Source organism: Arachis stenosperma, chromosome 4 (assembly GCF_014773155.1).
Source record: "Arachis stenosperma cultivar V10309 chromosome 4, arast.V10309.gnm1.PFL2, whole genome shotgun sequence".
Taxonomy (NCBI): domain Eukaryota; kingdom Viridiplantae; phylum Streptophyta; class Magnoliopsida; order Fabales; family Fabaceae; genus Arachis; species Arachis stenosperma.
The window spans coordinates 72,282,428-72,299,095 of record NC_080380.1 but is presented as its reverse complement, the minus strand read 5'-3'; the positions used below and the strand labels follow the sequence as shown (position 1 = coordinate 72,299,095).

The window sequence follows — 16,668 nt, the reverse complement described above, 5'->3', positions numbered from 1 at the left end:
TCCGTTTGATGTTGAGTTTAACACAAGGTTTAGAAAATCGGACCGGTCATCAAACCGCTCTAGTCACTGGTTCACTGGTTCACTGGTCTAACCGGTCCAACCTGTGGTTCAACCGGAAAAACCGTTTTAGAATAGAAATAATAAATAAATTATAAATACACATCCTATAGATATAATTATAGTCTAATATAAATCTTAAAGTATCTTCGAAATTTAAAATACTACATAAAATATCATCAACCAAATACATATAATCTTATCAAAATCCAAACTCAAAAGTTAAATAGTAATAAAAGCATATCTAAATATTAAACAACTAAAGACTAAATAGTAATAAAAGCATTACTTGGTCATTTCAGTATAGAGTTCACATTCTAATTTTTAAACAACTAAAGACATTGTAACATAATATTCCTATGATATCTATACACCAACCTCTACTTTACAAGGCAGAGACAGGTCCAGTTCCATCATTTGTGCTCTGTATTCTAACTTTAACAAAATATAGATGACCTATGGCCACAATTCTGGCACACCATCTGTAAGTCTAGAATTAGCCATCTTTTTGGTAATCAGATTTTTCAACTCTATTTCTCCGGGAAACCTTCCTTCTTTCAGTTTGGAGAACACCTTCAAAAGAAACAGAGATTTAGAATAGGTTATGAAGAATTAAAAAGCATTGAAGATGACACATGTTACCATCCAAAAGGATACATAGAAAGGCAAAGTTTGACCAAGAAGAACTTTTCTAATTGATGAGAATACATCCTTGTTTTCATAATTAATTTACCATTGTCCCATTTGTTAGGGGTTATATAAGTAAACCCTATAAGAACTTAACAGCAAAACCAGCACAACCAGCAACTACAAATCAAAGCCATTAGTAAATTTGAACAAAAAAATTAGGAGCCATCAGCAAAACCAGCAATTAGAAAACAAAGCCAGCAATTACAAAACACTAAACCTTCACCCAGCAATTACAAACAAAGCTAGCAAAACCAACACAACCAGCAACTATAACACAATGAAAACAGAGTAGCATTCAGCAACAACCATTACAAAATAGCAGCATAACTGCATAATAACAACAGTGATATAACAAAACAGCAGCATAACAAGTTAACAACAACAGCACCTTAACAAGTCACTAATCAGAAATTCCAAATTTAATTAGCAATCCTATTCTTGTTTCTTGCATTTAATTAGTCATAAACAAAACTCAACTCCACCTGAATTGTTAATTTAACCTTGGTCTTATGAAATTATAAATAGGAATACATTACATTGCTCTTTCTCCTAAAATTCAAGCAACAACACATGATTTCACAGTTTAAAACCTTATTCACCAGCTTCTATTCTGATGCTGTGACTGGGAAGCAACAAATTCAGCAACAAGCAACAAATTTAACAAATCCTAGTAAAGTCCCGATTTACAACAAAAAGGCAAATTTATTGATTACCGATTCAGCAACATGCAGAAATACAGGAGAAGGGAAATCTGCAAATTTATTGATTACCAATTCAGCAACAGAGGTAGCAGCACTGGCGGCAGTCTTCGAGCTCAAACACGGCGGAAGCAGCAAAGGCTTCACCCTTCGCGTGCCTCCTCCCGCGACCTCCACCCCTTCTTTCCCCTTCGCAGCACGACGCGGTGGCAGAGGAGAGTGGAGCATATGCGACGCGACGGCAGAGACGAGCTGCGACGACGCTGAAACAGTAGGGACGACGGTTGGACCAGATTCAACGGCAGAGGTGACACAGCTTGAAGAGGAGAGTGATCGAGGCTAGGGTTTGAGCAGACGAAGACCAGCGAGGCAGCGAATGACAGCGAGCTCGAGGAAGACACACCAATTTACGAATGTGGGAGAAGCGCGGACGATCGGACGAAAACACGGTGGTGCTTGAGAGCAACGAACGGCGGCGCTGAGCCTTGTGGCGGTGGGGGACATGTAATCTAGGGTTGTGTTTTGGGGAGAAAGATTGAAGAATGGGAATGGCTCGAGGGGTTGAGGGCATGGAGACCTGGCCATTTCATTTTATAATAGAACGGAAAACGACGCCGTTTTTCAAAACCGGCCGGGTCTCGGTTCGGTCCGACCGACCGGTTCTCAGCCGGTTCAGCGGTTTAAGAACGGTTTTGATTTTAGCGGTTTTTTATGTTAAACCAAACCGTTTAAGTAATCGGTTCGCGGTTAAACCGGTCAGACTGGCCGGTCCGGTCCGATTTTCAGAACCTTGGTTTAACATACCTGTGGCCAATTCTCCACCTGGTTGGTTTCTAAGCTATTGAATATCCTTCATGATATTGGTATCTATGGCTACCACCGCTTTGATTTACACTATTGATTGTTATTATTATTACCTTTATTATTTAAGCTTTTTGTACTTATTATTTTCGACTCCTTTGTCGCTCTGTTTTGGACTCACTCATCACTATCATTGTTAGACAATTTCTGAAACTGAGAAGCAGATCTTTGATGCTATCTTGGAAGGGAAATTAGATCTAGAAAGCGTACCATAGCCTTCTATTTCAGCTGCTGCAAAAGATTTGACCAGGAAAATGTTAGCCTATGAACCTAAGAAACGTATCACAGCTTTTGCTGCCCTTGGTAAATTTCATTCATTCTAGTATGAAGCTAGCTATGTATCATAATGGTTACTAAGGTTATTCACATTATGAATATGAATTAGAACACCCTTGGATGAAGGAAGGGGGGAAGCATCTGACAAGCCTATAGACAATGCGGTTTTAAGTAGGATGAAACAATTCAGAGCAATGAACAAGATGAAGAAATTTGCTTCAAAGGTGCCTTTACAATTCCATTCTAAATGTGAAAAATCACTTGATTATAGTATATTATTTCTTGTGTGTGATATGACAAATACTTTATCTTTGGACATGGAAGATGATAGCACACAATCTTTCGGAAGAAGAAATCAAGTGCCTGAAACAAATGTTCAACAATATGGATACGGATCGCAGTGGCACAATCACTTTCGAAGAACTGAAATCTGGTTTGTCCCAAATAAGTATGGTTAACTTTTACAAGGATGTTTGGTTATCAATGATGACTTCATTCTTTTTGTTGAACGATCATACTTTGTTGTTGATGACCTGCAGATACACCTCAAAAATGTTATTAGCTGCTATTGATGAAAAGCACAAGGGTGCCTATGATTTTTTCTATCTACCAATCGACTTTAAGGTAGAGAACGCCTTTCCTATAGTCTCCATTTAAACCAATGAAGCTTAATTAATCCTTTTTGCCTTTTGATTTCAGAATAAATGCAATGTGGGATACGCATTTATCAACAAGTTGTCGGCATCACACATTATTCCATTCTATGAGGTTATTAGTTTTCGGTGCATATTTCTCATTGTAACTAATGTTTTTTATTATAACTAATGTATTTGATTTTGCAGACATTTAATGGGAAGAAGTGGGAGAAGTTTAATAGTGAAAAAGTTGCTTCCTGTCATATGCACGAATCCAAGGAAAGGCTACACTGGTGAACCACTTCCAGAATTCAATTTCTGCACGCTGCCAATGAGCTGTGGAACTTTGAAAAGTAGAATCTTCTTTTGTTTTTGATGTAGTATAGTTGAACAATACAGTGAATTTATATTTTGAATCATAGTTGATGTATTAATACACTTTGTTGATGTATGGTTGTTACTTATTATTATAGTTGATGTATTAATATACTTTGTTTATGTTTTGAATTATATTGACTTGCTTATTTATAGTACTTTTCTTTTAATTTGATAATACAATGAACTTGTTTAAATTTATATTTATTTTGTATGAAAACAGGTTTATTTTGCAATGAAAAAATCTAAAACAAATTCTATTTTATCTTACTGACAGATTTACAGACGAATTTTTTGTCTGTATTCAGAGTTTGGGATGGTATTCCAAGGCTCAAATTACCGACGGAAAATCTGTTGGAAATCTATCTCTAATTACCAATAGAAAATCCGTCGGAAAGTTCGACATTTAAGGGAAATGGAGGGGAGAATTTACCGAGGAAAAATCTGTCGGTAACTGGTAAAAATCCCTCAGTAATTTTTAGACGTAAAAAAATCCGTCGGTAAATAATTTCCAATGAGTCTTTTACAGAGGGACAAAATCTGTCGATAATTTTGTCGGTAACCAAAAATCCGTCTGTAATATAGACCAGATCTGTCTGTAAATCTGTCTGTATTAAGCCATTTTCTAGTTATGATTTTAGATACAGAAAACCAAAACCATACCTTGGCCGATTCCCTGCTCAACCCGGAACACTCTCCAATTCAACTTTTAAGGTCTCAAAGCTTCCAAGATCAGATTTTCAACTTGTATATCAACTCAAGTTCTCAAAATCTCCATCAAACTTCATTCCATTCACATATATACCTTGCCTAACACACATAATATACATCCATCCATACAAACTCAATATCTAATCACAACAACTCAAGCATTTCACTTAGGTTTGAGATACTTACCAAGCCCAACGATCAAAAGAGGCAAGACTAAGCCTTCCCTTCAAGTTAATTGGGTCCTATAACATCAAAACTCAAAAATCTTAACACTTTACCCACCAAATTTTCGAAATTAAGGGCTGAGAAAACTGTATTGAAATCTTGGCTTACCTCAAGAACAATTGTGTGAGTTTTGTAGAGCTCGACGCCGCGGTCACATAGCCACAAACGATGCGTCAATCGGAGTTTCGGATCAAAAGTTATGATCAATGGAAGTTGGAGGTGATTGAGAGCAAGGGTTTCATGTTCCTTCTCCCCATTTCAGCGTGTTTGACATTATGGTGGGGAAGGAAGGGTTGTGCCCTTCATTTAGTTGGGTATTGGGTTGGGCTAAGGGCCCAATACGGGTTTGGTTTGGTCCGTTCGGCCTAATTTTGGGTCGATTTTTTTAAAATTGGTGTCAAAATTCTCATTTTAATTTTCTCTATCATATTAAACCATAAAAATCTCATTTCTTATTTTCTAGAATATATTTTAATTTATAAGTTAATTAGTCATTAATTAACCGGATTTTACAATAAGCTAATCGGTGAGGTAAAAAAAGTATCAAAACATTGACAAAAGAGAAAGAAAAAAAATGGCAGGGAAGAAAAATATGAAAGTAAAGTGATTTCACCAGAAAAAATCAACTTACCATCCTCAAGGAGGATACCATAGCTCTGATACCATGTTAGAAATGGGAGAGGGAGCAATAGAAAAAAAGTTTGTAAGTATTCAAGTTGTGTAAAATAATACAATATAAAAGGGTATTTATAGGAGATGAGAGAATCGAAATAATAAAAGACGTAATATCCTATAATAAATATTCAGATATGTTGAATAATGCTAATTGATTTTGTTGATCCTAATTATACTCTAACATTATAATCAACTAATTGATATACATAATATTAAATTGTATGATACTTAAATATCTAATCAAATTAATTAGTTGATATAATTAATCCATCGTAATGAATTGTATTTAATAAGTTAAAAAAATAAATCAAAAAATACTCTCAAAAGCATGTTACGTTAGTTTTATCGTTAAGTGCAAAAATCCGACTTTTATATAATAGAATAGATAGAATAGATTTAAATATTTAATAATTTTATACTTTAAAAATTAAATATTAATTTTTAATTTTTTTAATAAATTCAACAAATATTTTTAGACACCATGACAATTACCTAACCAAAATATTCAACCATGTTTTTTAGACACCATAACAATCAGGCCAATATTCAACCACGTTCAAAAGTTACATGATGCGGCCAAAATTGAAAAGTCCATTCTCAATTGCATGATCTATTAAAAATATAAAATATAGCCCGTATTTGTATTAATTCAAAAATTAATATTACAATGATATAACTTAATTGCAGTGCCATTGCTTTCAAATAAACATCTTTCCTTGGAACGTAAAACATGTAAACTAAATAATTAATATCATAAAACAGCAAAATTTTCCCCATTTTCACCATATACGGAGGAATAGAGACGGGGAATGCTAACTAAGACATCTGCGATTTATTTTATTTTAAACCTTTTTGGTTTGTGCATGTGCTTGTGCTTGTTCTTGTGCTTTAGTTTTGGAGGAGCATTATCAACATTATCATCTTCCCTGGCAGAAGGTTCATCCTCATCAGAACTTAGTACCAAGTCCTCCACAACATCATCATCGATCGCTCTCTCTTTCCGCTGTTGCTTTATCTTCTTCCCTTTTGTTTCTTTGGGGTCATTGATCCTGAAAAAGAAAAATTCGCTAAGAAAAATGTACAAGTAACTCTGCCAATACACATGCATGAATTTGTCAGTCGGGTAAAAAAAAGACCAGAAAGAGAGTTTGTCATACTTAGAGTCATTTCCAGTTCCAAGTAACCATGATGAACTAAAGATGGCAGCTCCCTCCTCGTTCTTTTTAGCATCCTCTTCATCGCTATCTGATATTTCTTTCCCAAAAACAGAGGCTTCCTCTCCCACAAGAACACTGGAAATTTTTATGTTACGTTAGAATCTCTATCATGAGTCATGACCATGATTGAATGAGGGATAACAAACTCTGCAATATTTCAAACCTGGATTCCATTAATGAAGTATTCTTTTGCTCTGCTCTCTAGCGGAGTGTTACAACATACTTTGACAGTGCACTTGAGGCTGACTTCTTTTCATCCTAACAAAATTTGATTAACCTTTTTAATTCTCAAGGACAAATACATGCTTGAATGTGGTAGGATAATCTAGAAAAAAACACGAGGGAGAAAAAGAAAAAGGAAAGGAAAGGAAAATCATCCTCATAATCATAAATGAAACGTCAGTCCATCATAGCAGTAGCGAGTGTTAAGTGTAATAATGGCTTAGAAACACCCAGTTTATGTGCAGGTAAGGGAAAATGGGGAGAAAACTGAAACACTTATTCCATAAAGGTAAAAACATATTATAAACAAACCTCAATAAAAGATGACGCAGCCAGATCACTAGGCAAAAAGGAAACTGACATGCGCCTTTCATTCACGAAGTCACAGTTGGCCTCAATCTGGACGAGGAAAGAAGAAATATATAAAGAGAAAAAAACCACTGCAGAGAAATGGGTAAGTACAAGAAAATCCAATTTTCACCATCACAATTTAATACCTGGCGTATAAGCTGCTTCATTTCCTTCCGAAACCTATCAACTTTGGTCGATTTACAAAAGCTACGCAACCTCACAAGTGGAATAAAAGACAACTCCATGAATGCAACGGAATAACTCCACTGTGCCAAGTGCTCAGCAAGCTCTTCAACCACATAAAAAATGCATGCCTCTTGAAATGCTCTAGTCTTTAGTGTTGGCTTGCTAACCTAATACAGAATAACGGTTCCTCTTAAGTTAGACGATATAAAAAAAGAACGCTGACATTGATTCAAGTGATAAGTACCTTCAATATACTGCGTAAGTCAACAGCTTTACCAACACCTCCTGTAGGGGGCTTATTCAGCTCTTTCATCTCCAGCATGTCCAAAAGGAGCATAGATACTGGTACAAAAGAGTGAGTAGAAGCTGCAATCTGGTTCAGCATTCTGACACATCTCAACCTAAGGGGGAAATATTTAGCCGTGCGGGCTACCCCAGAAATTATTTGGGTCAGAGGATATGCAAGTTGTTTAAAGTCCGATGTTGAACTGTAGGCACAGATGGCACCAGTCCAAAGTTCAAGACAGTTCATGTATTTCCATTTGCAAACCTTACGGAAAGATTCCTAAAGAATATATCCAAGTAGAGATTAAAAGACACATTAAGTCATGTCCAAATAAGCAGTGTCTAAAGCACAAACAATTACTTTCAACATGGGAAAGGAATACATCAGCAGGCAATAATAGAAAATTATGCAAGTAGTATGAAAGGACTTTAATTAAAACACAAATACGATCAGTTTGGCAGAACATTTCCATAAATTCAAAATATGATGAAGTACTTCATACGATACCTAAGAATAAAAGAAAATTTACAAGGTTAATAAAGCACCTTAGTTTTTGTGTTAAGTGCGTCTCTTAAAATCATAGCCAAACTGCCGGATGAAAATAAATGCATGTTGATACGCAGTCTGAAGATTCACGCCAACAAGTTCAATGATACAATGGCCAAGGAATTGGATATGTTGAAGTTTCACCGCATTTACAAAGTGGCAATTCAAAACATAGGCTTTATATATTCCTTTGAAGCATTCATCAATGCAGAGAGATCCAATGCGTACGCATAAATCTCTGATGAATAGAAATGAGAAAACTGGAAGGGCACCTCCCCCAATACCCCAGAAATGAAGGACCACCTGATAAATTCAGCAATATTAGTTTGCTAAATCAATGGACAAGACATATTAAGCCACATTGCCAGAATGTTAGAAAGGCCCAAACCACAGTCTCAACGAATTGTTCTATATTGCCATTTTCCATTTTGTAAGAAAGCAATAGAAAGTTAATTTTGAAAGAAATTACCTTTAATCATGTTTATTCACAGGAACAATCTATCATCAAATTCAAGATTCTTGAAGTTTTTACTTGATTGTTGTTTATCCATCAATTATAGAATTATAAAATATGAGGAAGGATATCCCAACCAATTACCAAGGGCAGACATATGCAATATAGACTCCAAGATACTACTGTAGTCAATGAACAATTGCTTATTCATACCTTAATATACTTCCTTAGGAGTGACGGAAAAGCAGCCAGAAACAGTGAAGAGTATTTAATCCGACGTAAAGTAAATGATATCATATCAGAGTCAGTCATTTGGTTCAAAACATGAAGAGAATTTCCAAGGTATGACTTCACTAAATGGCTATAACTCTTCCATTGCATCGTGGTCATCAAATTCTTTATGGTCTCATGATTTCCACCAGAAGCCGGGAGCTTCAAATATTTTCTTAGTATTCCATCCATTTCATTTAGTACAGACAACATTATTTTGTTGAAAGCAGCACTTGACATTACACTAAACTTTGTTGTAGACTCATTCCCCCCATCATCGCCATAGTGGCATGCTGTCCTAAAATCCTTCATCAGAGAATGGACTGCATTTACACTCCCTTTTTCATGAATGGATTTGCACCATGATTCAACCATAGAGGTAGTTATAACTTTCTTAGACAATTGTTTTTCCTTCTCTTGAATCTCTTGGTCACTAGTCTCCTCATCTGGCTGTACATCTCCATCTTCCATGTCAGAACCCACATTTTCCTGGACAAACAAAGAAGCAAGTTTAGATAGTTTCTAATACTGAGAGAGCAACATAATAGTAGCAAATCAGTAACCACACCTAAGCATATAGCACACTCACATCAATATCCTCATCACTGAACTGAAGCAACTCCTGGTCATGCTTTTTCAAGAACTCGTGAAATTCTGGGTCCTGAGATGGAAAAGTTGTTAACACAACAAGTAGAATAATTCCGAATAGATAAAGAAGAAGGAATAATAAGATAGTCCATCCATCAAGCATCATCCAATTTAAATTCCGAACCTGCATACCTTTACATCAATGGATTACTTTATCAAAACCTTCCATTGTTCTCTCTCTTTAATATTTGAGCATCTACATTCATTTTCAAGACAATGAATACAGATGTACAATACCATTCAGTTAAACCGCAGGAAACCTTTGAAATAAGAACCAGTAATGTCATGGACTTTAATCCCAACAAAGATCACCATTTAAATATAGATACAAGCTAACCACGGATTTATAATGGTAAAAAGGTACTCAGAAAACACCAACGCAACAAGCAATAAAGCATTTAACCTTCTGTTTAAATTTCTCTAATTGCTCTTTATGTTCTCTTGCTCCACTCTCAGCCATGGCTTTTTTCCTGCTCTTTCTTCTTACATGACCATCTCCGCCCAAACTCATCTCTGCCATTACCAATAATAAAAATAAAAAATGAATATAAATAATTGCGACGATTTAGAGAGAGAGGGGGGATCAAAGAAAAATGAACAACAATGTTCAAAGTACCTGAATCATTGGCAGTCTCCATGCTCATTGAAACAAAAGCCTGTTAAAATTTACGGCCAAAGTCGAAATTCTAATATGTAAGGAATGACAAGGAATTAACAGCGGAAAGAATCGACTACAACGGATCAGAGGACAGAGGACCTACCGGAACTAAGGCAGCGGCAGAAGAAAACCACAGCATAAGCAACGAGACGAGAGCAAGTGTAACATCCGCCCCTCACCTTTTCTAGAAAATTCAACTTTTTCAATTTGGGAAAGTACGAGGAGCCAATAGAATATTTGTACAATGCGCACAATGGAGGTTTAGGAAGTATTAGAGATTTTCATCAGCCTAAATGAATGATATCATGACTGAAAGGTCAAGAGTTTGATCCTTGGTGAACCCAGCTTAAGTTTTTGGAATGAGTAGTTTTATAATATAAAATGTTTATTATTCCTGCTACTCGGATGGTTATTCTGAATATTACGGGTGATGTTCATTTTGTAACTCATGTAATTCATTGTACATATTATACAAATAAGCTATTGCTCTAGTGGGACTCTTTTATTATTATTTTTACTATCTATGCTTGTTATCATGTTTGTGTGTCTTATGGTATTATTCATCTTTTTCCTTTTCTTTACCCACATACATTATGTTTGTCATCAAAGTTTTTTCCATAGATAAATCCATCGTTATTTAAAACCTTTTGATCAAGAGTACATGCATATTTGTGTGGTTTCGTGATGAATGTTATTCCTGTAACTCTTAATACTATAAGTCAAGAGTACATGTCGTTTTATAAATTTTATTCAATTATTTAATTTGTCCTATTTTTATTGTGTGCATTAAAAAAATATCCTTTAATTTATGCCATTACATTATTCATATCCCTTTAAGTCGAGAGTACATACTTTTTTATAATAAACTTTGCTTCATCATTTAATATGCCCTATTTTCATTATGTGCATCAATATAATCCTTTAATTGATGTCATTAAGTTGTTAATATATGTTTGATTAGGAAGTACATGTCTATTTTGTACCATTATCATCATTATGGTATTATTACTTTACATGTCCTTTTATCATTATATCTTCTTGAATGATCATTTTCTTATGTATGCTTAAATAACATTCTCTGTAAATTGAACAGAGAGAATGATCCTTCGGTAAGGAAAGTGATCCCAAAAACAAGATAATTGAGATAATCATTCGATAAGGGAAGGTGATCGAATCGAGATGATCTTTCGGCAAGGAAAGGTGATCGACAAACTTATGGGAACCTTCGGTAAGGGAAGGGGACTCCTACCTTTTATACCGGTTTGAGCTCAATACCTTCCATAAAAGTTACAAGTTAAGAAAAGAAAAGTATAAAGGAAAGTTTGATTTCGATTATTATTTCTAAGGTTATTTCTCTGGTGAAAACTCAGGTGCAGTTGACTTCAGGTAAAGTTGATAGTTAAGAGCTGTTAGATGAAAATTTAGTCAAATCAGTTAAATCATCTAATGGCTCTCAGTTATCAATTTCACGTGAAGTCAACTGCACCTGAGTTTCCACCTATTTCTCTTAAGTTATGATGATGTTGATTTCTCATAAGTTATTATCTTTTCTATGTCAATGTTACATGCTTTCTTTTATGCCTATTATGTTTTACATATTACAAGAAAAGTTCATGATACATGCTATGCCATATAATTTTTAGAATCCCATGGGTGAGCTGGGGATATATATGTAGGTGTTACATAGCATTCCTACTGAGATCTTTTAAGTTCTCACCCCTTTTTCTTTCCCATACTATCTCCAGAAAAGCATGGCACAGTGGGTAGAGACGACGTAGCGTCCTCCGAAGGTGACTTTTGAGTATGATCCGCCAAAGCACGCATGGGCAGTTACGACCACTACTACCGTGCTCTAAACCACGTACTTAGGTCGAGATTTCGTAGGAGAAGACCCCCAACTGCCTGTCATAACCTTCCTAGATACGAATATTTCAGCACCCAAGAAATGGACACCCGAGATGGTTTACCTTAAATCGGATTCTGAGATAGAGGAAGAGGAGTCCAGCAGCCCTAGCCAGGAGAAGGACCCAATGGAGGAGGACCCAGAAGAGAATTTGTCCTTTTGCGGGAATCCAAAAGTGGAATACGTACCCCAATTCATGGGAGACTGAAGGGTCTCAATAAAAGATAGGATATGATATAAGGATGAGGATTTCTTCGACAAAATTAGTTAGGACACGTCAGGTCTTTCGTCACAGTTATTTTTAGGCATTTTATTTTGATTAGAAAATTGTACTCACGGGAATTTGGTTGTTATTTTATTTGCTCAAACTTGCTAGTGTGTGTTGAATTCCATCTCTTAGATCGTTTATTGACTTTTCCCAAAACTTCATGCGTATTCCCCTCCTTTCTTACCTAATGATTGAGTTAATTTGCTTCCCAAGAGAATGACACCCTATCTAAATGCCTTCAAGGATGGGATTTCGCTTAGAATGTTACATTTTAGTATCAGAGCAAAGTCAACCCTAGGACACTAATATGAGGAGTATGACTAATAAGATTTTTCCCTATGGCTATCCACAAATAGGACAAGTATAGCAAGCCATGGACGTCCACGTGGATCAAGCTTGAGCTCCTCAAATCTAGCAAAATACATGAAAAATATGACAAGAGCAATGAAAAAACAGACTGAAGCCACCGCTCTAATAGCCCAACAATTATCCAATGCAAATCGGGATTCCGAAACTCACCACTCTAATTTCCGATTTTTTATTGAACCGGTTGATTGGCCCAATTTTTAGAAAAATACTTAGAATTTGGGAATTACGAATTAGGATAACTTAGTCAAAAGTTATTGACAAAAAAATTTGACAAATGAGTTTGCATGATGGTAAAAATCAATAGTTAATAATTAAGATTTATTAAATAATTTAATATATTTAATTAAATTATTATATAACTATTAATTTTATATAAACTTCATTGTATCTGAATTTTTATTTTTTATGATTTATTACAAATAAATTTCACCTAAATTTAACTATATGTCCTTATCATTGTCACAGGAACGAAGAGAAACATTCATTTCAAGGGATTTAGCGCTTGTTTTTTGGTAATTAGAGAGACTACATTTAACAAATTAAATTTTGCCATCTCATATAACACTTATCCTTCTACCATGTCACACTTTAATAAATTAATGTACTAGCTAAGTACGTCAAAACGGAGATTACCTCACCTCAAAGACAAATGTAAGTCATAATTAAATATTTAAAAATTGGATTGAGTAAATTAAAATTTGAACATCTAAATTGCGACAGAATACTAATTTTAGAAGGCCAAAATAAAGAGTTAATATTTAATTTGGTCCTTTAACTTATACGTGAACTTCAATTTAGTTTCTAAAGTTTTAATTGCCTTTTTTTTAGTCTCCAAATTTTATAAACGTGACTCACAATAGCCCCTGAAACAATCTTCGGCACAAAAATATTAATAAAACGTTGACTTAGATAACCAAATGCCATGTTAAAATTTGTAAAATGACGTCATTTTAGTTTTGGCGCTCAAATAACTCAAAAACGACGCCGGATCACTTGCTTTAGGAGGAAAAATTTCAATAAATACGACTTACAATGCTTTTTTTGGGCTATTTAAGTGCTAAAACAAGAACAACGTCATTTTATAGAATTCAACATGACATTCGGTTGTCTACGTCAGCGTTCCGTTAACGTTTGTGCATTGAAAATTATGCCAGGGACTAACTGTTTTTCTCAAATTTTGTTAATGTTTAAAAAAAAATATGGGTATCTCAATGTCACAATTGTATCGTCAATAAAAATTAAAAGGAATAAAATTAGCAAATAAACAAAGAAATGCAAGGTGCTTGAGGCAAAGTAAATTGCAGAAATTAAAACAAATAAGAAATTAAAGAAAGGATAAAGAAGGAAACATAAACGTAAAAGAGAGAAACGCATAAATGTAAAAAAATTTTATTAATAAAAACTGACAAAAAGCAAATTATAAGTGTTTGAGTTCAGAGCATAGTTGTCAGAACCAGTGATCAAACCGGTCAAGCTACCTGGTTCACTGATTTATTAGTTTAATCGATAAATTACTGGTTGAACCAGTAAAACCGGTCTCACGTAAATAAAAAATATAAAATAATCAAAAACTTAAAATTAAAATTTGAAATCCATATATTCCCTAACATTTTATGAAGAATCAAGTTTCAAATTCTAAAAATAACTAAAAAAAACATAAAATTTGTCAGTACTACTACAATTAATTCACAAAGCCCTATTATCTAACTATAATATCAGTAGATTTTAACACTAGCATCAAAATAAATAACCTTAATCACAATATTAGCATTGAAATAGATCAAGCAAATTAATAAATTTTTAGTGAAATTTATATTTATATTAATAATGGTACATAATTAAAGTATAATTAATTTGAAAAATAGAGAATATTAAATTAAATTAGATATCTATAAAATTATATAATTAAATATATACTATATAATTACTATTTGTCATTTAAAATAATAAGTAGCATGATGGCTAAATGGAAAAGGGAGGAAGAGGCTGCAATGCTAAGGTTCTTTGTTCGAACCTTAGCTAGAGCATTTTGAAAGTTTTTCAAAATAGACCAGTTTGCACTAGTTCTCACCAATTTTTTTCAATTTTTACCGGTTCACACCAGTTCTCTTCTTCGAACGGTTCAAAGAGTAAATCAAACCAACTTAAGATCCGGTTCATTAGTTTTTCAATCGAACCGACTAATCCAGTTGGGTTTTTATAACTATGGTTCAGAGGAATTACTTAAAATTTCCAATTTTTATTTTGTGATATCAAAGGGTTAAGAGCGTTTTGAGTTTCTAAATGTTTTCTAAAAGAACTCACACACCATTTTCGGCCAATTTGAATTGCCTCTTGTGTAGTTGTTCATGCACTCTTGGCTTAATGTCAATTGAAAAATCAAAACATAACTAAACCGTCAAATGATTAATTTAACTAAAATAAATATCAATATCGTGTACGAAAATATCAACATATAATTAATTATTTCTTTACATATTTTTTTTATAATAATAATATTTTTGCCTAACATAATGTCCCCAAAATTTTTCATTTGAAGTCGTACAGTAATTGAAAGTGAGAAAGCTTTGTTGTTTATAATAGTAAAAGAAATATATACAAATACATATATTTATTTTTTAAAATTTATTATTATTATTGTTGTCATTATTATATATATATATATAATAAATTTTCTATTAAGTATTATTAGACATCTTCTTGGGCACGATACCACTTGTACATGATGTGCCACCTGAACTGGCTGAATCGCTTGTAAAGTCATCATATTCTGACTGTGAATATAATGCCGTCTTCGAACATAATAAATTTTTTTATTTTTAGTACTTTCTTTAATATTTTTAATTATTTTATGATTTTAATATTTTGTAACAACTTTTTAATTCTAATTATTTTTTTGTTTATCCTTTTTATTTCTGCTGTTAACTCTGAATATTCAGTAGATATTTCTCTTATTTTCAGTGACAAAGGTATCCTTCTTATTTTCATATTTATGAAATATCATCATAACATAGAATATAAAAAAATAAGGTAGTAATAAAGAAATAAGGTAGTAGACTTACAGAAATAATTCTAACATTGGTATTTGGATGCTTGTTACAAATGATTGACTTGGAATTCGAATTACAAAATATTTTTTGAAGTGTAAGAGAGTATGAGAGTAGAGAGGATTTTAGAGCTTTCGAGTCTTTTATTTCCTGAACCAAATGAGACCCTCCGTATTTATAGGCCTCAAGTGATCACTATTTTGCTAGCTTTTTATTATTTGCCGACAGTACTATTTACTTTTATTGTTCTGCCGACTTTTACTATTTGTCGATAGTACTATTTGCTTTTACTATTTTGCCAACTTTTACTGTTTTGTCGACATTTACTGTTTGTTGATATATTTTTTTTCAGAAATCATTTTTCTCTTTGTTTGGGCCTTTTACATTGATTTTATATACTAATCTTATTACTACTCTATTATATTTCAAATGGATCTTGAGAGCCTTGAAAGTAATGGGCTGGACAAGATTGGACTTCTTCATCATCTCCAAGAGGTATAGCCTATATAGCTTGTAAAGAGTTGATATCTTCTTCTGATGTTGCTCCTGTTAAGGCGGCTATAATCTGTTGTTTCTGTGCTAAGAATAGAGATTCTTTCTTATATCCTCTAATATTACTGCTTGTAGCCGATATGCCAGGATGTTTTGGTGAAGTCGTTAACCACTTATCAATGGCTGCTTTTCTTAATAAGTTTAAACTATACTTGTTCCACCATTTATTTTTATTACTCTTACTAAATATTGTATGCTGGGATGTGCTTCAAACGCCACTGAGTCATATTCCCAAGTTAGGATCCATGCTGATTCCCATGACTGCTATAAATGATATGAATTTATATTCGAGTAGAAATGAAAATTTATTTTTGAAATATTCATAAGCCAGACTGACTTTTTTTTGGGAAAAATTCTTGTAGTGGTCCAAAATTTTGGAATCATGATTGGAACCATTTTGAAAACCGTAATGATATTCCTTTTCCAAACCAGATAAACCAAGAGTGAGAGGTTGGTGCCACATATAATATGTGATTCCATTCTTCTTG

At 33.8% G+C, this 16,668-nt stretch overlaps 1 protein-coding gene and 1 pseudogene across 1 annotated transcript; one reads left to right on the top strand and one right to left on the bottom strand.

Annotated features, from left to right (window-relative positions):
- Nucleotides 1–3,134: 3,134 nt before the first annotated feature.
- On the top strand, nt 3,135–3,552 carry LOC130975088 (protein MEI2-like 2). The gene is given in 4 exon segments (XM_057899918.1): nt 3,135–3,206; nt 3,282–3,350; nt 3,425–3,470; nt 3,473–3,552. Coding segments are annotated over 4 exon segments (267 nt in total).
- A 2,260-nt stretch (nt 3,553–5,812) lies between these two features.
- LOC130976358 (nucleolar complex-associated protein 2-like) lies at nt 5,813–15,588 on the bottom strand (annotated as a pseudogene).
- Between the last annotated feature and the right edge of the window lie 1,080 nt (nt 15,589–16,668).